This window comes from Setaria italica, chromosome I (assembly GCF_000263155.2).
Source record: "Setaria italica strain Yugu1 chromosome I, Setaria_italica_v2.0, whole genome shotgun sequence".
Lineage (NCBI taxonomy): Eukaryota > Viridiplantae > Streptophyta > Magnoliopsida > Poales > Poaceae > Setaria > Setaria italica.
This window is the reverse complement of record NC_028450.1, coordinates 31776878-31802823: the sequence shown is the minus strand read 5'-3', so window position 1 is coordinate 31802823 and position 25946 is coordinate 31776878. Positions and strand designations below refer to the sequence as shown.

Below are 25946 nucleotides of genomic sequence, written 5' to 3'. Positions count from 1 at the left end.
CTAATTCTGTATTATATTACGTAGGAAGTAACTTACCATATATTCAGTGACACAAGACAAGAAGTAACTAGTTCTGAATTTTTATTTCGTAGGATGTAACACATGTTGATATTGTCATCTTTATGCAAGCATATTCAACATATGCTTATAGCACAACGCAGTTCTATGTGTTACATTACTGTGTTCATATTGTCAATAGAGCCAACATGAATTCTTTTGTCAGTAGCTTTTATTCTTTTCATCTGGCTCTCCATTTTTTAACTGTGTAGAAGATGTAACTCATTGCTTTTACATGTATCATATGTCTGCACATTATCAAAGCAACTCATAATTTTTTACTGTGAATTTTGTTCATTTTGCGTTATTATTTTAGTCCATATCAGCAATTGCCCCTGATCCTCAACATTCAGGAAGTAACTAGGCATGCATTTCAACCATATCCGAAGTAACTTTACATTAATTTGAATGTTGCAGAAAGTAACTAAGTATTGCTGTAGATTATATATCATTAGCCTTTTATGTTTTTTGAATCTTTACATGCACCTTCATATGTTTTTTAGTGTCAGAGTCAATAAGAAGGAAACCACTCTTTTTTGCTAACACTATGAAGTCTTCCCACAACAGAGATGGCACACTCCAATGCTAAGATGAAGGCCTAGCTCAGACCCAACGCCACCAGGATAAAAAAGCAAAGCGAGGGCCGAGGGGACATCCACTATTGGAGATGTTCATCAAAGTAAAAGAGTAACATGAATCTCAAAGTTTGTTGTGTGTTATCACTTAGTAGTTTCCCTATTTGCTAACACTATGAAGTCTTTTTGCTGCTTTTTTTCTCATTGCTGCACTGTATTCTTTTTGTTTCATGTTAGCAAAACAATAATCGCGGGTCCCCAATGACACTTGTCAAGATATACCCAGACATGACGGTGCTGGTTTTGGTGGCCTGCTCAATTGCCGTTGTTCTCAAGTATTTCCATATTTGTTCTAGTGGCTATTGGAGTGTTATGACCTTGAGTACAGACTTGGTGTTACCTGGAATAGGAAGCATACCTATCACAGAGGCAATTGTCCACAGGGTCATGGGCGTTCCAATGGGTACTGCCATCATCAAGTGTAAGATTGATGCTGCTGCTAGCTCCTTCATGATTGGAGGATTTGGACATTCGAAAGGGTAGTCAACCAAAGATTTCATGCCAGTCGGAGTTGCAAGGAAAGTACCTCAGGAACTGGACTCTAATTACTCTCTGCTCGGTTATCACTCCAACCTTTAGCTTTTAAGTGTTAAATAAATTCACCTCAACTTTTTATTTCCTTCAGTTTAGTTACTGAATGAACTCTAAATATTTTAAAACTCTAATTAGACTACATCACAAGATATATATTTATTTTATTTTAACTATATTCATTCCATCAATCATTATACAATTGACCTTATTCAATTTTGAATTAGGCTATAGATATGACTAAGACGTGACTTTCTATTCTGCTAACAAAGACCATGTGATCCTGCATATCTTTATATTTGTTTAATTTCTAAATATGCTACCTGGCACATGCCCATCACGTGAGGTGTTGTTTAGATATCAAGTAATGATTTCTTCTAGGTTAAGCTACTTTGGCAGAAATTTCAATACCGAGTAGATGCACAGCCAGACGAAGCTTATGTTTACACCGATCTACCATCTCATTACAGATTATACACACACACCTTTTTTCTCAAACCACGCAGGAGAATTGCGGGTCATTTTATTAAGGTAGAAATAAAAGTACACGAGTCTAGAAAGACCCAACCCGAGTACACTTACAGAAAACCCAAAACTCACGGTCACACCACGGAATAGCAAAACAGACGACCAGCAGCCTTCAGAGCTTAAGCTCCAAGAGGCAGCGACCTGGACAACCTGGACATGAGTTTCTGGATCTTGGAGGCTCCCGCCATGCACCAGAGGCCACCCTCCGTGCTCACAGAACTGACAACCTTCAGATGTTTGGTCTCGAATTGTCAAACACACAATCATTACGGTGTTTCCAAACTTCCCAAGCTATCAGGATAATCAAGGAATTGAAACCCTTTCGCACTTCCTTAGGAACAGAAGAAATTATTCTTCTCCACCAGCTTGGGAAGTGACTCACTGATGGGTCTGGTATCGTTCTTCTCCACCAGCTTGGGAAGTAACTCACTGGGTCTGGTGTCAAATTCAACAGGCCTAACTGTTGAAAAATCAAGGCCCAAACTTGGCGAGTGAAGATGCAGCCAACCAACAAAAGGGATAGGACTTCGGATGGGGAAGTCCCCTTTTCACCAACCGATCAGCCGTCCAAACCTGGTTAAGAAACACCAGCCAGATGAAGAACTTGCAACGCAGGGGAGCCTAGCTTTTCCAAATTCTTCTCCACGGACCAAACTTGATGGTGCCTACAAAGAAGGCTGCATAGGCCGACTTACTGCTATAAGAGTCTGTATGTGTCAATTTCCATTTGTACTGATCTAGCACCTCCTGTTGTAGAACAAGGCTATCCACCATATCCCAAATATGAAGATATTCAAACAAAACATCAACTGTAAGCACACCTTTTATGTCACCAACCCATCTTCTGTTTTGGATCACTTGGGCCACAGTCCGTCGCTTGGCTGTTCTTTTTTGACTGTTTTGAATAGGTTGGGAGCTATCTCAACCATAGTGTGGCCATCCAGCCACCTATCTGTCCAGAACAAGATTTTCTCCCCATTTCTAACTATGGCATCCACTGCTACATCAAACAAAGCTTGGGCCTTGCAAGGGACTGAAATAAAAAGTTATCTCCTGAACATGCATGCTTGTTCATAGATGTGTCTATCCACTAACATGTGTCTCTCTATGAAGGGATACAAACAAATTGATCACTAATGTAATCTTAATTCTAACATCCATCCATTTGTGCATGCACAATATAATATACTATGATGTACTTCAAAGAACACATGGTTTCTAGCTCATTCATGTTTAATTCACTCACAGATCAAGTATTTCATGTTCTTGCAAAATATGTCTAGTTTGGTGGCAAAGTAGATAGTGTATCGCGTGATCGAGAAGCTTCTCGACTTAATCAAACTTTGTTGCATGGATGTTTCTAGCTATTATTAGACTAAACTACAATGTGTAGTATTATAGTGTTATTTCTTAGACACCATAAATTGTGGATTTCTAACATTTGGATTTACAACTTAGTTATATCCATTAGCCTAATTCAAAATTGAATAAGGTTAATTGTATAATGATGGATGGAATGAATATAGTTAAAATGAAATAAATATATTTATGATGTGGTCTTATTAAGTAATTAAACTGAAAAAAGAAAAAATCGAAGTGAATTTATTTAACACTTACAAGCTGTCCTAAGAGTTAGAGAGGGATTAAAATATGTAGTTAACCATTTAACTAGAGCCCTAAGCGGTACATAGGGTAATACATAGCCTACTTTAAAATTAAAATTTTTAAATTTTTTAAAATATGTAGCATTTGACCTTATTCATGTTACTAAAATGGAATGTTCACGCCTTATAGACATGCCGAGTTTCGTCACACTCATTGGCGTGATAAGAGGAGTCCATGTCATCTCCCAGCTAGCATGGCAGGCTTATCACACCAATACAAGTGGCATGACAACATTACCCTGTCACGCCATGCGGACCGGCGCGACTAAAAGGGTCATGAGAATTAAATATTTATTTGAAGAGGTTATTTTTAAAATATTATTTAAAAAGGGTTAAAGTTAAAAAAATCGGTGGTCAGGAGATCATTTTCCTTTGGTTGCATGAACACATGGTACTCCAGCCCGTAAAAGTGACTGAAAAAGGCCAAATGTTTTTTGCACTGTCTTGATATGTTCCACCTATTTTCTCCTATAATAGATTTATGACTTCCAATCAATTTTTATCATTTTTATATGATATTAGGAATGCACTTTAGCAAGATAAATCTACACCATGCACTGCATATGCAAAGTGCTAACAGTCTGATTCACATGCTAAATATAAAAAGAGAAGGGGAAATTTTTTTTATGCGAGCCCTGCTCCACGATGCCTACTTCCACGTCCATTTTCTTTTCTCAGTGCTTGTCCGTGCGTCACTTCTCCAAATCGGAGTTGCTAATTGGAACTCCGGTGATCTGTACGTAGCCTGCATGTGCCTAACAAGCTGACTAAGAAAGCACGCAGGCGATGAACAGCACAGCACGCTTGATATTTTTCTGTTACTAAGGAGCCAGTGCCCAATGTGTCATGGCATACTTAACACGTGGAAGGAAAAACAGTGCGAGGGTTAGGTGATACCCGTCCCAATTATCAGAACCTGTATGGTTAATTTCCTTCTTTAATCAAAAGTGTAGATGATTTCAAAGGTTTTGAGAACAAAGGTCTTTGACTGAGTTGACTCCCTCTTTAAATTCGTACTAAGTAGTTTTTTTAGGGATAAATTCGGGGAGTGACTTTTATTGCGGTCATTGAGCTACATCCCGTCAACCCCACTGTATGTATGAGTCTGAACGTAAAACATAGCATTTGAACATTGCTCCAATTGTGAAAGCTGAAGTGATAATGGTCTGGCAAGTGGAATCCTCTCGTCTATTAATCACATAATCATTTATGTCGAGAGGCCCTAACGACCAGCTGAAAAGGTAGACGTTTCACTAACATCCGAAAAGTTCGAATTAGCTGCGGTTCTTTGATAATACTAGCATTCTAAAGAAACAAATTAATTTTGCTTTCGTAAAAGAGCAAGCATGACAAAACAGATCACAAGATGATTATCAGCAAAGAAGTAACAAAATAGGACATAAAATTCCATATTTCCTACAAGCATCCATTAGATTTTGATCAGCAAATACTGCTTCCACTGAAACCATGGGCAGCACTGTTCATCAGACCAACTCACCAAAGTGCAGCAGCCAACAAAGGCAGGTCCAAAGCAAAAGCATACAGCAAGAGACGAGATCGCAAACGCAGGCACGCAGCCCATTCTCAGAGCGAGAACGTTCAACCAATGCCAAGCAATGCGCATGCGTCCCGGCGGCCGCTTCTTCACCAACTCTTCGGCGGACTTGGGGGGCCTTGACGAGGACCAACCACACCCCGGCGACCAAGCTTCCTGCTCCAGCGGCCACCACGAACTTTCCACGCCGCTGCCTGGCTTCGCAAGATCAACACATGTTTGTGTTCTCGGCCAAATAATTCGCGCACTGTCTTGGTCGTCTTGGACCAGTCTCCACACTCCACACCGCCTTCTCGGGAGAGCCTATTTAAACATCGCCACTCCCACCTGTTATCTTCAGGAAGAGCAGCACTACCAAATCCTAGCGCAACACTAGCTCTCCTGTGGACAGCTTCCCAAGAATCCAGTAACATCCATTTCCTCCCTGACAGAAACTCCTTAGCTTCTCTGTGCTTTTCCAGTTCTCTGTGCTAGCATAGCAATGGCGTGCGAGAAGAGCAACGTTGCTGCCAACGGCGATGGCCTGTGCATGGCGACGCCGCGCGCCGACCCGCTTAACTGGGGGAAGGCCGCGGAGGAGCTCATGGGCAGCCACCTCGACGAGGTGAAGAGGATGGTGGCGGATTACCGCCAGCCGTTGGTGAAGATCGAGGGCGCCAGCCTCAATATCGCGCAGGTGGCCGCCGTAGCCAACGGCGCCGGCGAGGCCCGGGTCGAGCTCGACGAGTCGGCCCGCGAGCGCGTCAAGGCCAGCAGCGACTGGGTCATGAACAGCATGATGAACGGCACCGACAGCTACGGCGTCACCACCGGCTTCGGCGCCACCTCGCACCGCCGCACCAAGGAGGGCGGCGCGCTCCAGAGGGAGCTCATCCGGTTCCTCAACGCCGGCGCCTTCGGCACCGGCACTGACGGCCACGTCCTGCCGGCCGAGGCGACGCGCGCAGCCATGCTCGTGCGCATCAACACCCTGCTCCAGGGGTACTCCGGCATCCGCTTCGAGATCCTCGAGGCGATTGTCAAGCTGCTCAACGCCAACGTCACGCCGTGCCTGCCGCTCCGGGGCACAGTCACCGCGTCCGGCGACCTCGTCCCGCTGTCCTACATCGCCGGCCTCGTCACCGGCCGCGAGAACTCTGTGGCAGTGGCCCCAGATGGAACCAAGGTGAACGCTGCAGAGGCGTTCAAGATTGCCGGCATCCAGGGCGGCTTCTTCGAGTTGCAGCCGAAGGAAGGCCTCGCCATGGTCAACGGCACGGCCGTGGGCTCTGGTCTTGCATCGACCGTGCTCTTCGAGGCGAACGTTCTTGCTGTTCTTGCCGAGGTCCTCTCCGCGGTGTTCTGCGAGGTCATGAACGGCAAGCCTGAGTACACCGACCACCTGACCCACAAGCTGAAGCACCACCCGGGACAGATCGAGGCCGCTGCCATCATGGAGCACATCTTGGAGGGCAGCTCCTACATGAAGCTTGCCAAGAAGCTCGGCGAGCTCGACCCGTTGATGAAGCCGAAGCAGGACAGGTACGCGCTCCGCACGTCGCCGCAGTGGCTTGGCCCCCAAATTGAGGTCATCCGTGCCGCGACCAAGTCCATTGAGCGAGAGATTAACTCCGTCAACGACAACCCGCTCATCGACGTCGCCCGCAGCAAGGCGCTTCACGGTGGCAACTTCCAGGGCACGCCCATCGGCGTGTCCATGGACAACACCCGCCTCGCCATCGCCGCCATCGGCAAGCTCATGTTTGCTCAGTTCTCAGAGCTCGTCAACGACTACTACAACAACGGCCTGCCATCCAACTTGTCCGGCGGCCGCAACCCGAGCTTGGACTACGGGTTCAAGGGCGCCGAGATCGCCATGGCATCGTACTGCTCCGAGCTGCAGTTCCTGGGCAACCCGGTGACCAACCACGTCCAGAGCGCGGAGCAGCACAACCAGGACGTGAACTCCCTCGGACTCATCTCCTCTAGGAAGACCGCCGAGGCCATCGAGATCCTGAAGATCATGTCCTCGACGTTCTTGATCGCGCTGTGCCAGGCCGTCGACCTGCGCCACATCGAGGAGAACGTCAAGAGCGCCGTCAAGAGCTGCGTGATGACGGTGGCGAAGAAGACCCTGAGCACCAACTCCACCGGTGGCCTCCACGTCGCCCGCTTCTGCGAGAAGGACCTGCTCCAGGAGATCGAGCGCGAGGCAGTGTTCGCCTACGCCGACGACCCGTGCAGCGCCAACTACCCGCTCATGAAGAAGCTGCGCAATGTGCTCGTGGAGCGCGCCCTCGCCAACGGCACGGCCGAGTTCAACGCCGAGACATCCGTGCTCGCCAAGGTCGCCCAGTTCGAGGAGGAGCTGCGCGCGGCGCTGCCCAAGGCGGTGGAGGCAGCACGGGCGGCCGTCGAGAACGGCACGGCGGCGATACCCATCAGGATCACCGAGTGCCGCTCGTACCCGCTCTACCGGTTCGTTCGCGAGGAGCTCGGAGCGGTGTACCTGACCGGCGAGAAGACGCGTTCTCCCGGCGAGGAACTGAACAAGGTGCTCGTTGCCATCAACCAGGGAAAGCACATCGACCCGCTGCTCGAGTGCCTCAAGGAGTGGAACGGCGAGCCCCTGCCCATCTGCTGAGCAGAGAACAGATAGGGAGAAGAACATAGCCGCTCTTGCTGACGAGATTTTTTTTTCCCGTTTTTACATGTTCGTTGTTATGCTAAAAGGGTTGTTCGTTGGACAGCTTCAATGCCTAACCTGCATTAAGCATGGCTTGTGGCAGTTGAAAAGAGTTTTTCTGCAACTGTTTTCATGGATAAATTTAGATTGCAAGTTAATTAAAAATGATTATCTTTGTGCTTTATAATTTATTCGTATTCTATGATAGAACGCAGATACATAATTTCTTATCTTTTTATCTGATTACGATATATTTATTCGTTTATGATAGATTTTAGTTGACAGTTACTCTTTAGTCTATATCTGTTCATATCACCATTTCATAGTTTTTCTGTTTGAGCTAAAAAAAAAGTCTTCGAAGTTATTGAAACCTTAACTTGAGCTATATGTTTGATGTGGAAATCATTGTGTTCATTGCTTCATTCAAATATTCATATACGGTCTGGTAGCCATGATCAACGTCATGTATACCTTGAGTTAATTTTTCTATATATCAATATTGGCAGTGGTGTGAATGATAAAGCATATACACATAGCATTTTGGGATAATTGTTAATAATTTCATAGTTAGATAATTAAAATACATATTTTGGGTTACTTTAAGCTTTTTTTTATAATGGCACTTGAGATATGTCAGATTATTTTAGGAGCTTCTAACAAGCAGTCACATGCTAGGAGGGTCATCAGCCAACGCTCAATCTCTGGCAGCCTAGAAAGTTTCTTATCTTTACAACTATTTTCATCAATTAATAACTTTTTTTCAACAATTTCTTAGGATGACTTTTCAGATTAATTTGTTGGCACAACTTTCACCAGAATGTTGTTAGGAGAGTTTCTCACATAACTTATACACATGACTTCTCTAGACAACTTACAAAGACAACTTCTCTATATTACATTTTTTTCAACATAAGTTTAAGGGAATGCTGTCATGTGAACTTCTTGGTTGAAGGTTTCTATTTTTGGAAGCTTTTCTAAACAACTTATATACATCAGTTTTCATTGTCTAACTTCTCTAAGAAAGACTTATTCAAAAAGAAATTCTAAAGCAACTCGTTCAACTAAGTTTTGTGTAAAACTTTTTGAGAACAAATCATTCAAGTTAGTTTTGTGCAAAAATTGCTCAGAACAGCTCGATCTTCTAATGTTTTTACAAGAAAATATTAGAATAAATTTAGATGTAGATTTCATCCATAAAAAACAGAAAAGGAAGAGAGAGGAAAAAATAGAAAAACAACCATTGCACGCCAGCAACCTAGCCGGCGCATGAAGGTTAAACTAGATTATTTGATACAATGTTTATTCCCTTTCTTGTTCTTTGATAGGTTTTGCTGCTGAATCTGGCATCAAAGAAATCTAGAACCCTACTTGTATTGATTCATGTCATATGCAATATGCAACTATGAGTTATAATAAGTGATATCAACAGAACCTACAAATGTGAAGATGCCATCAACTGCACGGACTAAAGTTTAGTCCCTATCACATCGAATGTTTAGATACTAATTAGGAGTATTAAACATAGACTAATTACAAAACCAATTGCATAGATGGAGGCTAATTCACGAGACGAATCTATTAAGCCTAATTAATTCATGATTAGCACATATTTACTGTAGCATCACATTATCAAATCATGGACTAATTAGACTTAATAGATTTGTCTCGCGAATTAGCCTCCATCTGTGTAATTGATTTTATAATTAGCTCATATTTAGTCCTCCTAATTAGTATCTAAATATTCGATGTAACAGGGACTAAACTTCAGTCCGTGGAACCAAACACCTCTAAGGCATTTAAACGATGTTGGTACCTTGATTCATGTGCTTCAGCATCAGATGGTCTAAGCTAGCTAATGTCCACCCTATCAGACAGACTAAGCCCCCGACATGCTACAATTACAAGGCATCATATGGGGGGTTAGCATCTACAGAACTAAGCTTTGATAGCCGCTGATAGACGATCTTCATCGAAGTTGTGCGCCTTATTTAGGTCTTCCTCTGTCCACAATTCCACGAATTCCCTCCATAATCAGCATGGCCGCTCGCATCAATGGTGGGTTGTCCAAGGAGAGCCCTGCGAGGATAAAGATGGAAAGGATTCTCAAACCTTCGAATTAGAGGGTGTTTGGATACGAGGTGCTAAACTTTAATAGGATCACATCGAAGGCTCGGATGCTAATTAGGAGGACTAAATATGAGCTAATTACAAAACTAATTGCACAGATGGAGTCTAATTCACCAGACAAATCTATTAAGGCTAACTAATCCATCATTAGCAAATGGTTACTGTAGCACCATATTATCAAATCATGGACTAATTAGTCTTAATAGATTCGTCTCGTGAATTAGACTCCATCTGTGCAATTAGTTTTATAATTAAACTATATTTAATACTCCTAATTAGTATCCAAATGTGACAGGTGCTAAAGTTTAGCACGGGTTATCAAACACCCCTTGTAAAGTATCAACAATTTCAAGAGAAAGGGTACAAGTCCTCCGTCCGCTCACTGTTATTTAATTTCCTAGAAGAGGGTCCCACGTAATAAAACATGTGGTAAATATGGTTGACAATCTCGTCTGAAGTCTAAGGGAGTAAAAATAAAAACCCTTCACATGTAGCAGAGAACGCGTGAGTTAGATGTTAGAATCTTAGCTAGGAATTTTCTTCCAGGTTCTTTATGGGTAGAAATGCAAAACAAAACCTCCCCACTGTTTACATGTTACACTGACACGACTTCACTGGGAGAAAGTGACAAAAAGTCTAGAAGGGTACTCGAGTATAGTTTTGCAGGAGAACCCGGAGATCAAGATATGTTTCTAACTTAGGGTGTTGAGGTATATTCCTGACTAAGGAAGTAGAGGTACACTTCCGACTAAGATGTCGCGGTACAATACTAACAAGAAGGAATATCAATACCAATCTTCAAATTTTGTGAGAACCCACATCCCAACAACCTACGAGTATGAACGTAAAACTGAGCATTTCTACATTGGTCCAATCGTCAAAGTTGAACCAACTATGATCTGTGGAGTGGAGCTCTCTTTCTACCAACCACAGAACCTTTTTAACCCTGAAAAGGTGGATTTTCTTACAAATTTGAAAAGTTTGAGTTAGCTGTGTGGTTTATATAGAGAAATATTCTTTTATGTCCCAACATTTTCCTAGAAAAAGATTGCACTTAGAGAACGGAGGACAAGTACGACAAACTATGATGATTATGAGTGGCGTAGTAACAAACCAAAGCTCTTTATTCCCCCATGCATTGCTTTGATCAGTAAACATTGGATCCTCATAAAGCATGGACATACCAAATTGCATCACTACGATCCCATTGTAGCACACCACCACCAAAGCAAACGACGACGGTACGCAGATGATGGAGAAAGGAAATCGGACGGCCCGACTCCGTACTGGCAGACGGACGATGAAGAAGCGGGAGGCCTACTGTCGCACAAGAAATTTGTCCCTCTCTTTCTTTTTCTATTTGTATAGAGATATCAATACCAATCCTCAATGTTCGTGAGAAACCACATCCCAACAACCCATGGGTATGAACATAAAGATGAGCATTTCTACATTGGTCCAATTATAAAGTTCAACCGCTATGATCTGTGAAGTGGAACTCTCTTTCCTACCGACCATACAATCATTCTACCCAGAAAAAGGTAGAAAAAGTTTCTTAAAAACTGAAAAGTTTGAGTTAGCTGTGTGGGCTATACAGAGAAAAATATTTTTTATATCTCAACTAGTAAAGAGCACGTGAGCACGTGTGGCACGCACGTGTTTTCAGAAAAAAAATATTTAGTAAAAATAACATAATTTTATTTCATCCACTTTAGGAAGCTTAATTTGAAAAAGGTCATCCAAATAGAAAGTATAAGGTTCATTTAATGGCTTTTCAAAGGCTTCTGTATTAGTTTTTTAAAACGAATTATAACTTCCATTAAGCAAGAACCGATCCAGGCATATCATCAGGTACTGATTCGTATATAAACTCCAGGGCTTTGTTCAATACCATCTCAAAACCAGAGTATCTATTGCCACAAAACCCCAACGCTATTCATCTCCTTGGGAGAGAAAAAGCTGCATCAATATTGATTTGTTATGTTCCCTCATCCAGTGGACTCCGTTTAGTTTGGGTCTGAGTCCGTTTTCTCTCGATCTCGATGAGACTTCAGTTTTCCAAATTCTAGTAGGTGATATGTTATTGAGGAACTCCACAAATTCTCTCCCCAATATTGCTTTATTTCTTGCCGATCACCATCTCTAAAGGAAGATACTTACTTTCAGTTGCAGATCCCACCACGCCACGGAGCACATGTTAATATTCAGTTAATGTCAAGATAGTGTCTGAAACAGAACTACATTTCCTAGATCTTGAAATCTTCAAATTTCTCTATTTATTAGCTCTGCATTATTTGCTTATCAGCTACAATGATGACTTCCAAACCTGAAACGAAAAATTTTAGTATCTAAATCACCAAGCCGATCCACATCACCACATGGAAAAATTTGCTCGTACAAGCCTCATGCAAGTCTCTACATGGCTATACGCTCATACATCGCTAAGCTAGTTGTTCAAATACCACACAAAGTAGCAATCAGTTGGCAAGTATTTTTTTTAATGCAATTTCACAGTAGTATGAATCTGGAAGTGCTTCGCAACAAATAATCACTATATTTATTTATTTTCTTTGCCTCAACTGCGTTGCAGAATAATCATCTAGAATAATGCGTGTCCTAACTTTACTGGAGAAATAGAAAAATAGACTGACATGATCTTACCAGATTGACAATTCACACAGTCTCAAAGAAGTATTACAGTACATCATGCATGTAAAACCAATTGCAAGGTCATACTTACTCTGGTGTGGGCATGCACCGAGCGCATAAAGAGGAGCTGCAATAAACCCTATAATAAATCAAACAAGGAGAGCCCTGGCTATAGTTGGAAGAAAAGGTTCACCGACGAGGAGGCTGATGTGCCTGCAACCTTCAGGAAGTATAATCAAGAACATAGGAAGGACAACCAATAGCACCAATACAATTACATTGTACAAGCTCATAAATGAATTATCAAGTCATTGGTCAATTACAGCAGGCATAGAAATATATAAGGAAAAATATTTATAAGGATTATTCTGATGTAAAGTATTGTCACAGTTTGCCAAACCACAGTCATATATATTTCTGCAGGAGTATATAGCCTAATTCTTCTATATCCCTCTCAGGTAAAATCATAGAACGAAAGGGGAACTTTCAGATGCTCACATGCGTTTAACTGAAAAAACAAATTGTAGAGCAAGGGTGTGGACGCATGCAGTGTGTCTTGTTATCAGTAGAGCTGTGATACTCAAAATTTAGCTCACCGCGTTTTGAAAAAAAAATACAAATTTTCAGAGAAGGAAAACAAAAAATAGGAATGGTGGCTCAACTGTCCTCTCCTTGCAAGACGAGAGGGATGAGATCATGAGACTTAATCGATCTAATGGTGGTTTATTACACTAATCATCTGTGGTAGTGAGGAGACACAAAATATTATTTGGGTGTCAAACTAAGCATGTGCTCATCAGAGGAACTGGGTACCGATCTTTTCGTGATTTCGTCCATGCCGCCTCATACACACGACCCGAGCTCATCATAGCAACCATGAACGCCGCAGCCAGAAGCCAGCTGCGATCGTAGAAAGTTAGCATGGCGATGGCCAATGGTGTTAAAAAGGTGCTGAAAATAAAAAACATTTGAATTGTAAACTCTAGAAAGGCTAAACAAAAGGACATCAATTAGTTAAATTAGTTAATATTGATCCATTACTTAAATTTACTTTTAGTCTTAGAGTATTGTTACGAAAATAGCGTGGGGGGCCTTTTTTCCAATTTCTTGCGATGTCGGCCTACCCTTTGCCGATGTGCCGGCAAGGCGAACTTGGAGGCATCTGTGTGCATTGGGGTAGGATTGGCAAGCCGGATGTGGAGGTCTATGTCTTGGAGGCGTCAATCAGCAATGGCTTCCAATTACCACCGAATACGGCTTGGAGGCGCACAGCAATAGCTGCCCAAAAGGAGATGTCGTTCTCGATGTGATTCAAGTAGAAGAAAACAATATTATGACGTGATTCATCAACCAGAAGGAAAAGGAAACAACGTGACAGGATTTCAAGCAAAAGGAAACAACGTGAATAAGCTTCCTTTTCTAGTCATGGTAATTAACATGCATAGATGTGGAGCGTAGGACGATCTCGCGGAGGAAAATTCATGAACAAAAAATCTCGATGCAAAATTAGGGGGCCGGACGACCATGTAAGCACCACCAAACATGGCAAGCGAAGGGGGTACGGTGATCTGGATGCAAAATTAACAGGGTGGGACGAGGTGGGTACGATGAAAAAAGAAATGGCAAAAAGGCAGAAGCATTTTGGAAAGTGTTGTTTTTACCCCTCCACAAAACTTTGCTACCCCTCCAGACCTGTCAAGTGGGTTCTCTGTGAGGGGTACGGGGGTGTAACACGGAGTGAGAAGTGTTTTCAATTGTTTTGGATCTTTATGGTATATATATGCTTTTTTAAAAATGTTGCACGTAAAGAAGGAGCATGGTAAAAAAATCGTAAGAGATGATCATGAGTAATAAGAATATAGCACCAAAGGGTATACAGTTCTTTCTCAAAGCATTGCTTTAATTTGATCAGCAAATAAACCTGGATCTTCGTAAAGCATGGATTTATCAAAGTGCATCCTTTATAGCATCACCACCAAACCAAAAGCATGCGGCTAGAAGAGAACATAAAGACAGCCTACAATATAGCGAGCGTGCTCAGCCGAAGCCAAGCAATGCGCATGCGTCCCGGCGGCCGCTTCTTCACCAACTCTTCGGGGGACTTGGGGGTCTTGACGAGGACCAACCACACCCCGGCGACCAAGCTTCCTGCTCCAGCGGCCACCACGAACTTTCCACGCCGCTGCCTGGCTTCGCAAGATCAACACATGTTTGTGTTCTCGGCCAAATAATTCGCGCACTGTCTTGGTCGTCTTGGACCAGTCTCCACACTCCACACCGCCTTCTCGGGAGAGCCTATTTAAACATCGCCACTCCCACCTGTTATCTTCAGGAAGAGCAGCACTACCAAATCCTAGCGCAACACTAGCTCTCCTGTGGACAGCTTCCCAAGAATCCAGTAACATCCATTTCCTCCCTGACAGAAACTCCTTAGCTTCTCTGTGCTTTTCCAGTTCTCTGTGCTAGCATAGCAATGGCGTGCGAGAAGAGCAACGTTGCTGCCAACGGCGATGGCCTGTGCATGGCGACGCCGCGCGCCGACCCGCTTAACTGGGGGAAGGCCGCGGAGGAGCTCATGGGCAGCCACCTCGACGAGGTGAAGAGGATGGTGGCGGATTACCGCCAGCCGTTGGTGAAGATCGAGGGCGCCAGCCTCAATATCGCGCAGGTGGCCGCCGTAGCCAACGGCGCCGGCGAGGCCCGGGTCGAGCTCGACGAGTCGGCCCGCGAGCGCGTCAAGGCCAGCAGCGACTGGGTCATGAACAGCATGATGAACGGCACCGACAGCTACGGCGTCACCACCGGCTTCGGCGCCACCTCGCACCGCCGCACCAAGGAGGGCGGCGCGCTCCAGAGGGAGCTCATCCGGTTCCTCAACGCCGGCGCCTTCGGCACCGGCACTGACGGCCACGTCCTGCCGGCCGAGGCGACGCGCGCAGCCATGCTCGTGCGCATCAACACCCTGCTCCAGGGGTACTCCGGCATCCGCTTCGAGATCCTCGAGGCGATTGTCAAGCTGCTCAACGCCAACGTCACGCCGTGCCTGCCGCTCCGGGGCACAGTCACCGCGTCCGGCGACCTCGTCCCGCTGTCCTACATCGCCGGCCTCGTCACCGGCCGCGAGAACTCTGTGGCAGTGGCCCCAGATGGAACCAAGGTGAACGCTGCAGAGGCGTTCAAGATTGCCGGCATCCAGGGCGGCTTCTTCGAGTTGCAGCCGAAGGAAGGCCTCGCCATGGTCAACGGCACGGCCGTGGGCTCTGGTCTTGCATCGACCGTGCTCTTCGAGGCGAACGTTCTTGCTGTTCTTGCCGAGGTCCTCTCCGCGGTGTTCTGCGAGGTCATGAACGGCAAGCCTGAGTACACCGACCACCTGACCCACAAGCTGAAGCACCACCCGGGACAGATCGAGGCCGCTGCCATCATGGAGCACATCTTGGAGGGCAGCTCCTACATGAAGCTTGCCAAGAAGCTCGGCGAGCTCGACCCGTTGATGAAGCCGAAGCAGGACAGGTACGCGCTCCGCACGTCGCCGCAGTGGCTTGGCCCCCAAATTGAGGTCATCCGTGCCGCGACCAAGTCCATTGAGCGAGAGATTAACTCCGTCAACGACAACCCGCTCATCGACGTCGCCCGCAGCAAGGCGCTTCACGGTGGCAACTTCCAGGGCACGCCCATCGGCGTGTCCATGGACAACACCCGCCTCGCCATCGCCGCCATCGGCAAGCTCATGTTTGCTCAGTTCTCAGAGCTCGTCAACGACTACTACAACAACGGCCTGCCATCCAACTTGTCCGGCGGCCGCAACCCGAGCTTGGACTACGGGTTCAAGGGCGCCGAGATCGCCATGGCATCGTACTGCTCCGAGCTGCAGTTCCTGGGCAACCCGGTGACCAACCACGTCCAGAGCGCGGAGCAGCACAACCAGGACGTGAACTCCCTCGGACTCATCTCCTCTAGGAAGACCGCCGAGGCCATCGAGATCCTGAAGATCATGTCCTCGACGTTCTTGATCGCGCTGTGCCAGGCCGTCGACCTGCGCCACATCGAGGAGAACGTCAAGAGCGCCGTCAAGAGCTGCGTGATGACGGTGGCGAAGAAGACCCTGAGCACCAACTCCACCGGTGGCCTCCACGTCGCCCGCTTCTGCGAGAAGGACCTGCTCCAGGAGATCGAGCGCGAGGCAGTGTTCGCCTACGCCGACGACCCGTGCAGCGCCAACTACCCGCTCATGAAGAAGCTGCGCAATGTGCTCGTGGAGCGCGCCCTCGCCAACGGCACGGCCGAGTTCAACGCCGAGACATCCGTGCTCGCCAAGGTCGCCCAGTTCGAGGAGGAGCTGCGCGCGGCGCTGCCCAAGGCGGTGGAGGCAGCACGGGCGGCCGTCGAGAACGGCACGGCGGCGATACCCATCAGGATCACCGAGTGCCGCTCGTACCCGCTCTACCGGTTCGTTCGCGAGGAGCTCGGAGCGGTGTACCTGACCGGCGAGAAGACGCGTTCTCCCGGCGAGGAACTGAACAAGGTGCTCGTTGCCATCAACCTGGGAAAGCACATCGACCCGCTGCTCGAGTGCCTCAAGGAGTGGAACGGCGAGCCCCTGCCCATCTGCTGAACAGAGAAAACAGAGCAGAATAAAAAAAGGGTTCAACTGTTCAAAGCCTGTGTTTTTTCTTTTTGCGTGAGTAGCAAAGGCTAATGATTGGTTAGGTGATTATAACAATTTTTATATTTATGTTATCTTTTGCAAAAGAAACTCAAATTTCATTTTTCATGTGTGAATGTGTCCATTGCATTCCCATCTTGGCGGATTGCCTACAACCGAATGAGAAAGATGTTTGTTTTCCCCCTTTATAGAGGCAGACATGTTTGTTTACTTGGATGCATACCTTTTAGGAACAGTGGCTATATGCCACGGCACAGACTGGGCTTTAGTTGTTCATCTTAATCTCTTTCTTTTGGAGTGTTGGTTTGTAAGTGGTGAGCAAGTGGTCGCATCAGTCCTTGAAATCTAGTGAGCTTGAATAAGGTTAGGCATCTACTGTACTTCACCATATTTCTATTTCTCTCTTGTACCAAACGCTGGGTATTTCCTGTTTTATGAAAAGAAAATGGATGTTGAGCGTCGTCTGGAAAAAAAGATAGGCTCAGCATGATCCAAATATACAATCTTGGTTTCACAAAGTTTGCCGGACAAACATATATAGGAGATAGTACAAAGGGTGGATAATAACATTTTATTTGTGGAGAAATTCTCAAGACAATTTTCAAAGAACTTTTTTAGGGGAATTTCTCAAGCAAACTTCATAAACCTTTTTTTTTAACGGACGGTAAAAGATTTGCTGAATTTTTATTAGAAGGAAAGCGAACAAAGATCATAAAAAGAAACGGAAAAAATTAAAAAAAAATTAAAAATGACTGTACAAAAGCCACTGTCTACTGAAAAAACTGACTACTGAAACAGCACAACTCTTTACGGAAAAATCGTCGAGGGGGGGAACCCCAGCTTGTGTGGCCAAATGGAATTGTTGGGCATCTTCATTGATTAGGTAGGCTATGTCGTCGACTGCTTTGGTTTCCTAGTTAAACGTCCGTCTGTTGCGCTCCTTCCAAATATTCCACCAAAAGTAAATCATGAGACCATCGAGTATTGCTCAGTTTTGTTTATCAATTAAGGCCCTACATTTCTTCCACCGTCTATGGACTGAGGATGTTGCATTGGTTGGCGGCAAGTGTTGCAAATTAAGCCACACCCTGAGGCGGTCCCAGACTGCAACAGTCTTTACAGAGATGTGTAGGTGTTTCAGGCTCAACGTTGCACAACTTGCACTAATGGTCGTTAGGCCAGCCTCGTCTTGCCAAATTATCGGATATTAAAATCTTTCGGTGTAGTAAAATCTAGGCAAAGATCCGGCATTTAGGTTCCGTCTTGGCTTTCTAGATCGGTGTAATACTCCACTTTTTCATGCGACCTTGGAATTGGATACGATAAGCACTCTTTATCGTATATTCCCCGTCTCTTGTCCATCGCCAAAAAATCTCGTCCTCTACCTCAAGGTTGCTGTGCTGCAGGTGGATTTCCTCCCATAAACACACGTATTCTCTAATCTCCTTCCCTGAAATGAGCGGTTGGATTTGCTCAATCCAGTAGTTGTCTTGTAGGGCTCTGCACTGATAAGTTTTTCGTTTTGGACGATGGAAGAGGAGGGGTGCCAGATTTCTTAGTGGGTGTCCGTTGAGCCATGTCAAGTGCCAAAAAATTGCCTTTTTTCCATTGCCCATTGTCACTATCGTTGAAGCGTAGAATAGGTCCATGTCATTTTTGTCACACGGAATTTCCATTCCTACCCATGGTCGGTCATTGTGCTTCCACTTGAACCAACACCATCGCATTCGGAGAGCTCTTGCAAGGCGCTCAAGGTCTAGAATGCAACAACCTAGATTAATTAAGCTATGTTTTGATCTTAAAATAAGTCATTAGTGCTTAAAGAAGAACTTTGGCAACAATAAGCCAAGTGAAAGTACCCTTTTGCCCTCACAAGGTTAAAATGCTACCCAAACCATAACTCCAATTTTTGCTTAAGAACTTAAAAATATGTCCAACTAAGAGTTGTAGAACTAAACCTTCCTAACAACTTTTATTTTTGGTGTTTTGCTTGGATCTGAGAAGAAGCCCTCCAAAACCCCGAAATAACAATCTATGTTGTTTTGTTTTAAAACAGTCAAGGTCCCAACTTTGGGGCTCTCTATTTCAAAATTTCTAATATGAACTCAAACTGAGCTCTATACCAAAGTTTTATAACTTCAAAACCTTAATAATTTTTCTTTAAGAATCAAGTTTGAAATCTACCCCGAAAGAAAGACTTCAAAACCTAGGTCAAAGTCCCCTAGTTTGGTCAACTCAGCCTCTTCGACAATCTCGGCTAAGTCTGGAAACCAGCCCGACCTGGCACCTTAGGGCGGGTTTATCTCTTAAAAGTTGAACATAACATCAGAAAATATCTTTATAAAAGTTGGAGAACTAAGTTTCTACAACAACTTTGTTAATTGGACCTTGGTCCAATTCACCTCTGAAGCTTCCCAAAACTGCAGCTCAAGTCAGCCCAGAACCCTAAAAACCAGTCAAAGCCGCCGTTTTTCTCTTAAGTCTTGAAAACCAGCGTTCCTTCAAACTTTGAAGTTTTGAATCTCCAAATCCACCATGATTTTGAACTCGATCAAATTACAAACGTTAAACTTTGGTATGCGTACTACAACTTTTGTAAAGGTAGTCAACGTGGTGCAGTTTGAGAATCGGGAGATCAAGAGGCTCAAAGACAGGCTCGGCAAAAGATCCCGCGAATCCATCGGTCAGAGCATGCCCGAGCGCGCGTGCGTCGCGCTCCAGAGCGCCGCCGCCGTGTGGCGCGGCCTCACCGGCAAGCGCTGCCTCGCCCAGTCGTTGGCCACGACAAGATGGGTCGACGCGCCTCGCTCCCAAGACGCGCGCGACGACGACTTGCAGCCCTCTGCTCCGTCCTGTCTCGCCCGCCCGAGGCCTCGCCGGCCGCGCCAAGCGCGCTGTCTGCGGCTCCGCCACCGCCCCGGCCACTCCACGACCGAAGATCGGCCGCTGCCGTGCCGGTGCCGCCTCGCCTCCCATGTGCAATCCGCCCACAAAGGATCTCCGGCCGCGCCCCAACGCCTTCCGACCCTCCCGTCAAGACCCCCGCCGTTGTCGAGCGCGCACCCCCACACCTGCCTGCCAGTGTGCCGCCGCCTCCGCCAACTGCCACCCCGGCAGTGACGCTTCAGGCCTAGCCTCGCCAACCCGCTGCCCCGACAAAGCCATAACTCCCGCGCACGCCCGCTCTACCCGCGCGTGCCACCTTACCTGCAGCGCCCTCACCTGTCGTGCTCCTTCCCTCTCCCCTGTCCACCAATGGCGCCGCCACCATTAATGGCCACAGCAGCACCCCGGATTCCCTCCGGTCCCGCCCGCCAGAGCCACAACCCCACCTCATTCGCTGCTTCGCACTGGTCCTATAAAAGGGGAGCCTAGCGTCGTCGGTGCCCCCTTCTCCGCTCGCCCTAACCTCGCCGCGCCTCCCCTGCTTCCACTCCCCGCTCCGCCGCACACCCTCTTCGTGGAGCTCCCCCTTCCGCCCGACCCCGCACCTTGCCAACACTACCAACCGCTTCGCCAACCTCTCGCGCAGCTCTGGAGCTTGCTTGTTGCCCGTGAGAAGCACCACCGCCGCCGGACCCCGCCCCCACCCGAAGCTTTCCGCCTTCCACCGCTCCGCCCCGGCCAAGCCTCCCCATCGCCCCCAACCACTTCAAACCGGACCAAGGTGAGCCCGTAAGCCCTCCCAGCCACTCACTGTCCCAAGGTCGCCAGCGCATCGCCGGGATTTTTCCCGCTGCCGCCGCCGCCCGCGCGCCTGAGGACCCAATTGCTTTTGGGAAAGGTGAACCAGGGGCCTTAGTGTTAAAACCCAGGACCTTTACGCGTTTAAACCCTAGACCTAGGGGCTAGTCCACAAGTTTACCTCGGTTTAAATGATTTAATCGGTAGAAATTGTGTTTAACTTTGGAAATTCACCAAAATTCGTAGAAAACTCATAAAAATGCCAAACCAATTTTGCTAGGCTCAGAATAAAAATTAGTTTTTAATAAAAATACTTTTGGCATATGTCACTATTGGAATTAATGTGGTATGTTTTAATTCTTTTTTAATACATTTAAATCATAACAAATCATAGAAATATGATAAAAAGATGAAACCAACTCTCACATGTTTGTTTCAAGCAGTAGAAACTAGGAAAAATATTTTAGAGCCCAGCTCAGAAGTTTAATCATCTGTTTAAGTTTTGCCATGGAAATCTAAGAGTGTTTCCACCTTTTTGCATAACAATTAATAGGGAGCTGAGAAAAATATGAAGCCTTCTGATTTAAATCAGTGATGTAATTCAATTTATGGGAAAAATATGGAAACCACCAGAATTTCATAGGTGAACATCCTTTCCTGTTTAGAGAAGAATAAATAGGGTAAATGCATAGAAAAACGACACCTTTTCGCAAAAAATTGTTAAATACCAGCTACCTTAAGGTAATAAAGGCTATATTGGAAGAAGTACAAAAGAACATTCAGGAATATGATAACTTTCCGATCTAAAGCTTAACAAAGTGATATTACATATATGTACACAATCGCTATCAAACAAACCCCTGGCCTATACCACACCCCACCTTCTTTATGTAAGTAAAGAAAGTTCAGAATCTTGTTTAGGTGAATGTGGCCTATATAACTTCTTCTTCTTCTTCAGCACTAATTTGTGTTTGCATTCTATGAAAAGTTGAGAATTTAACTTGATGCATTGCATTTCGTGTAGAGCTAAACCTCGCAGACGGAACCTACGAGCTTCACCCGGCGCCGGAAGACAGAGCCGTAGCTGAGCCGCCGCCTACAGGAGCCGAGCCCGAGCACACCGAAGACCAATTTGCTACCGCCCCACTTGAAGGCAAGCCCCGGAGCATAAATTCCTATCTTTAACTACTTACAATATATTGATTGTTTGATTGTGCATTTACGTTGTTAGGAATTGCATGAAACCGTAGATGCATGAATTAGTGTCCTTGATCTGAACACTAGTATGATAGGCCGAGTAGTTGCAATGCTTAATAGGAATTGGTAAAAGTTGAGTGATCGCCTGTCACTCATGAGTTATAGGAGTTGTTGCTCTCCTTTTTGTTACAACTATAAGGACGATTGATGGGGTAGGGCTTGTGAGCTGTTTTGGTGGTCGATGGATTGCTCCATCTGTCTAAATGAAATTGGACTAAGGTCGAGATGTGATAGTGTTCGTGATCAAGTGTTTGAAAGTACTAATCTCATACCTAGTATGGGATGGGGAAGCCTAGTACCTGATTGAACCAGGATGTGAGCGGATCGTTCCACTGTCTCTGGAAACTGAGTTTTCCCCTGGTGCATCATGTGGTGACAAGTGCAGTCATAGAACGGTAGAGGCCGGGTCTATGGAGCCTTGTACCAAGAGAAGTGGGCCTGACACGGGTCTGGGAATTGATGGGGACGGCAGACAAGTGAAGCGACCCTTCGTGGTGCACGGATGTCGTGAGATTAGGTTTGCCATGCATGGTTAAGAAATTTGAATCAATTCATCTGCCTCTCACAGTTTGGGACTACTTGATCGCTATGCTACATCGAGTAAGAATGAAAGATTATGACGATCTAATATGGTTATTTGCACTAATTGTTTGGAAACTATGTTTGTTTAGTATAGTTGCTAACTTAGACTGATAAATGAACGTAGAATTTGTGGCTAAAATATTGAAAGTAAGGACCTACACTAGTCGTTTTTGGCAAAAATAAACCCCTCTAGCCAAAAAGCTTGCATGTCTAGGTGTTGGTGGATTAGTACCACCGGTCGATTAAGTCTTGTTGAGCGTAGTCGCTCAACCTTGTTGTGGCTCATCTTTTCAGGTGATGTTGATGCCCCCGAGTTTGCTGCAAGTGGCACTTGGCCTCCCCAACTTCCTCCTGGTTGGACAGTTGAGTGGGATCCCTCCTCGGACGGCGAGGATCGGGATCATTGATGTCATGATCGGCTTCATCATGATATCCTGCAACGACATTTAGCTTCCGCTCAGTTATTTCGATTATTTGAGAACTCTGCAAACTTTGCTTGAATTTCGAACTTGAGGCTGTAATAAATTAATGCACTTGGTTAATTTGGATGATCTATTGTATTCTTTGGAACCACTCACCTTCGTGTGAGCTATGCTTTCTCGGTCCTGTGAAGTGGTTTATCGGATGGAATCCGATGGACGGCCGAGTTAACTTGATTAAGGTACATGATCGCGTGTTAGGTGACTTAATTGTGCTTTAGCTAAGTTAATTTGAGCGGTTCTGCCACATAGAATCCCTAATCCTCCTAACTCCTTTGGTGTGTGCACCGTTGGCCAGTTGACTAAATAGTGCCCTTCGTTAACATTTTTCGGTTCCTCCCCTTTCCATAAGAAACTTCATCTTAGGCGGTCGATTTGCTTGATAAGACATTTTTGCGCTAGGAATACCATGTGGTATATTGGTTGTGATGTTAGGGTGCTTTTTACTAATGTCTCTCGGCTGGCCAATGATAACATCTTCCCTTTCCAGCTCGGGAGTCAACTGCCGACCTTGTCGATGAGGGGCTGGACGTCCACCCTTCTTAGCTTGCGAGTGTGGAGATGTAAACCTAGGAATTTGCCGAGGAATGATGATAGCTTCCCAGGGAAGTCCGCTAAGGCATCCGTGATGAGTTCATCTGTGCAGCGAATGGGGAAGATCTCTATTTTATCCATGTTGACCTTGAGGCTTGAGCATTGGCCAAAAACCTGCAGTAGTTGGTCGAGGTGGTGCAATTCCATTTTGTCTGGGTTGGCAAAGATTGCCGCGTCATCTGCATAGAGGGAGCATTGAAGTTTCGCTGCTCTTGGGAGGATCGGCTTTAGAATGTTCTTATTCACTACCATGTCAATTATTTTGTGGAGTGGGTCAATATTAAGGGTGAACAACATAGGTGACAGTGGTCGCCTTGACGAAGGCCTCTCGCATGCTTGAATTTTCTCCCTAGTATTCCATTGAGCAGTACTCTGGAAGATGATGTGGCAAGTAAGGTTGAGATCCAATCTCTCCATTTTTAGCTGAAGCCCAGTGCTTGCAGGGTCTCTAGCAGGAACACCCAGCTAATTGAGTCGAAAGCTTTTGAAATGTCTAGTTTCACAAAGAGTGCCGATCTTTTTGCCTTGTGCAAAGCCTTGATAACGCTCTGTACGTATCGAAGTTGTCATGGATACACCTCTTTTTAATGAAGGTATTCTGGCATCCGGAGATCATCTCATTTAGTCGTGGTGCTAGTCTATCCGCTAGCACTTTGGTTATGATTTTCGAAGTTGTCATGGATACACCTCTTTTTAATGAAGGTATTCTGGCATCCGGAGATCATCTCATTTAGTCGTGGTGCTAGTCTATCCGCTAGCACTTTGGTTATGATTTTTGCTAGGCTGTTGATGAGGCTAATTGGCCTGAAGTTCGTCACACTATTTGCTCCATCTTTCTTGGGCAGTAATATGATATTAGCTTCATTAATTAGGTCCATGCGTCTGGTTCAAAGGGAATGGAATGCTTGCAGGACCGCAATTAGATCACTACCTATTATTGCCCAACATTTCTTAAAGAAGAGCCCAATAAATCCATCAGGGCCGGGGGCTTTTTCAGCCGGCACGTGCATGACAACTTTTTTAATTTCTTCCACCTCAAAAGGTTCTTCTAGCTCACTTAGATCATGTTGTTGGTATTTTATATTGCTCCAATTTAAGCAGAGGGACCTTTCCTACGTCTTTCCTAGCAACTCAACAAAATGTTCAAATATTGCTTCTTCCTTCTGTTGATGGTTGGTCGTTGGACCATTGACTGTTGTTAATAACGGGACGTGTAATTTTTGCTTTTTGTTGTTAGTGTGTAACATAAACAAACGTGTGTGTGCGTCCCCTTTGAGGATCCATGTTAGTCTAGAGTGTTGTCTTGCTCGTGCTCTCTGGATTGTTGCTAGGCTTACTGATTTTGCCTTTAGGTATTTACGGAATTCTAACTCCTCTAGCGTGAGCGCTCTTTGTTGTTGGGTAGTGTCAAGGAAGAGCAGCACCTCATTTGCTATCGCCAAATGGAGGGACAAGTTGCCCAGGTTCTATCACTTCCACAGTTTGAGCACTTTGGCCGCGCGGATGAGTTTTACGTGCATGCGTAGTATAGGATCTTATGTATTTACTGGTTGGCTCCATACTGCATGAATGACCTCAGTAAAACCAGGCATGGTCACCCAATAAGACTCAAAGCAAAAGCCTTCATAACTTTGCCTTGTTATGTCGCCTGTTAGGAATAGGGGACAATGATCGGATCCCATTGTTGATAGAGCTTGTAAATCCGAGTTTAGGAAGAGGAGGTGCCATTCCGGTAAACCAAAGAATATGTAAATCCTAGTAAAAGTTGGATTGTCCTGCTTGTTGCTCCATGTGAACCTTCTTCCGTGCAAGTCAATTTCCATCAATTGTGTCTCGTCTAGGGCCTCTCTAAACCAGCGCATCAAGTTTCTGTTACGTCTGTTATTGCTCTTGTCCTCCGCCTTGTATATGAGGTTAAAATCTCCGACTATGAGCCATTCTGGTAGCACCTGGTCTTTCAGACTCTTCAGTTCATCAAGGAAAATCAGTTTGTCATGGTCATTTTGAGGGCCGTAGACACCCATGAGTGTCCAGGCATTATCTTCCGCTTTCATGGTGATTTTTTGTAGTTATTGTGTACTCAGCGGTAGAGACAACTTGTAAGTTGAAATGATTTTCTGCCGCTGCTAGGACTATGCCTCCTCTTGTGCCGGATGCTAGTAATGCCACAAAGTTTTTCGCAAAATTTTTCCCTAAGGTACCCGCTACAAGCCTTGTTGTCCACTGCGCAATGTTTGTTTCCTGAAGGCAAACTATCATTGCTCCTGAAGAGT

The 25946-nt window shown here is 45.5% G+C and overlaps 2 protein-coding genes across 2 annotated transcripts; both read left to right on the top strand.

The window, feature by feature from the left end:
* The first annotated feature begins 5299 nt into the window (after positions 1-5299).
* On the top strand, positions 5300-7822 carry LOC101781518 (phenylalanine ammonia-lyase). The gene has a single exon (XM_004953099.3). The coding sequence runs from the start codon at positions 5452-5454 to the stop codon at positions 7591-7593; it is 2142 nt and encodes a 713-aa protein (XP_004953156.1). The 5' UTR covers positions 5300-5451; the 3' UTR covers positions 7594-7822.
* A 6910-nt stretch (positions 7823-14732) lies between these two features.
* LOC101781123 (phenylalanine ammonia-lyase) lies at positions 14733-17351 on the top strand. Its single transcript, XM_004953098.3, has one exon. The coding sequence runs from the start codon at positions 14885-14887 to the stop codon at positions 17024-17026; it is 2142 nt and encodes a 713-aa protein (XP_004953155.1). The 5' UTR covers positions 14733-14884; the 3' UTR covers positions 17027-17351.
* The last annotated feature ends 8595 nt before the right edge of the window (positions 17352-25946 follow it).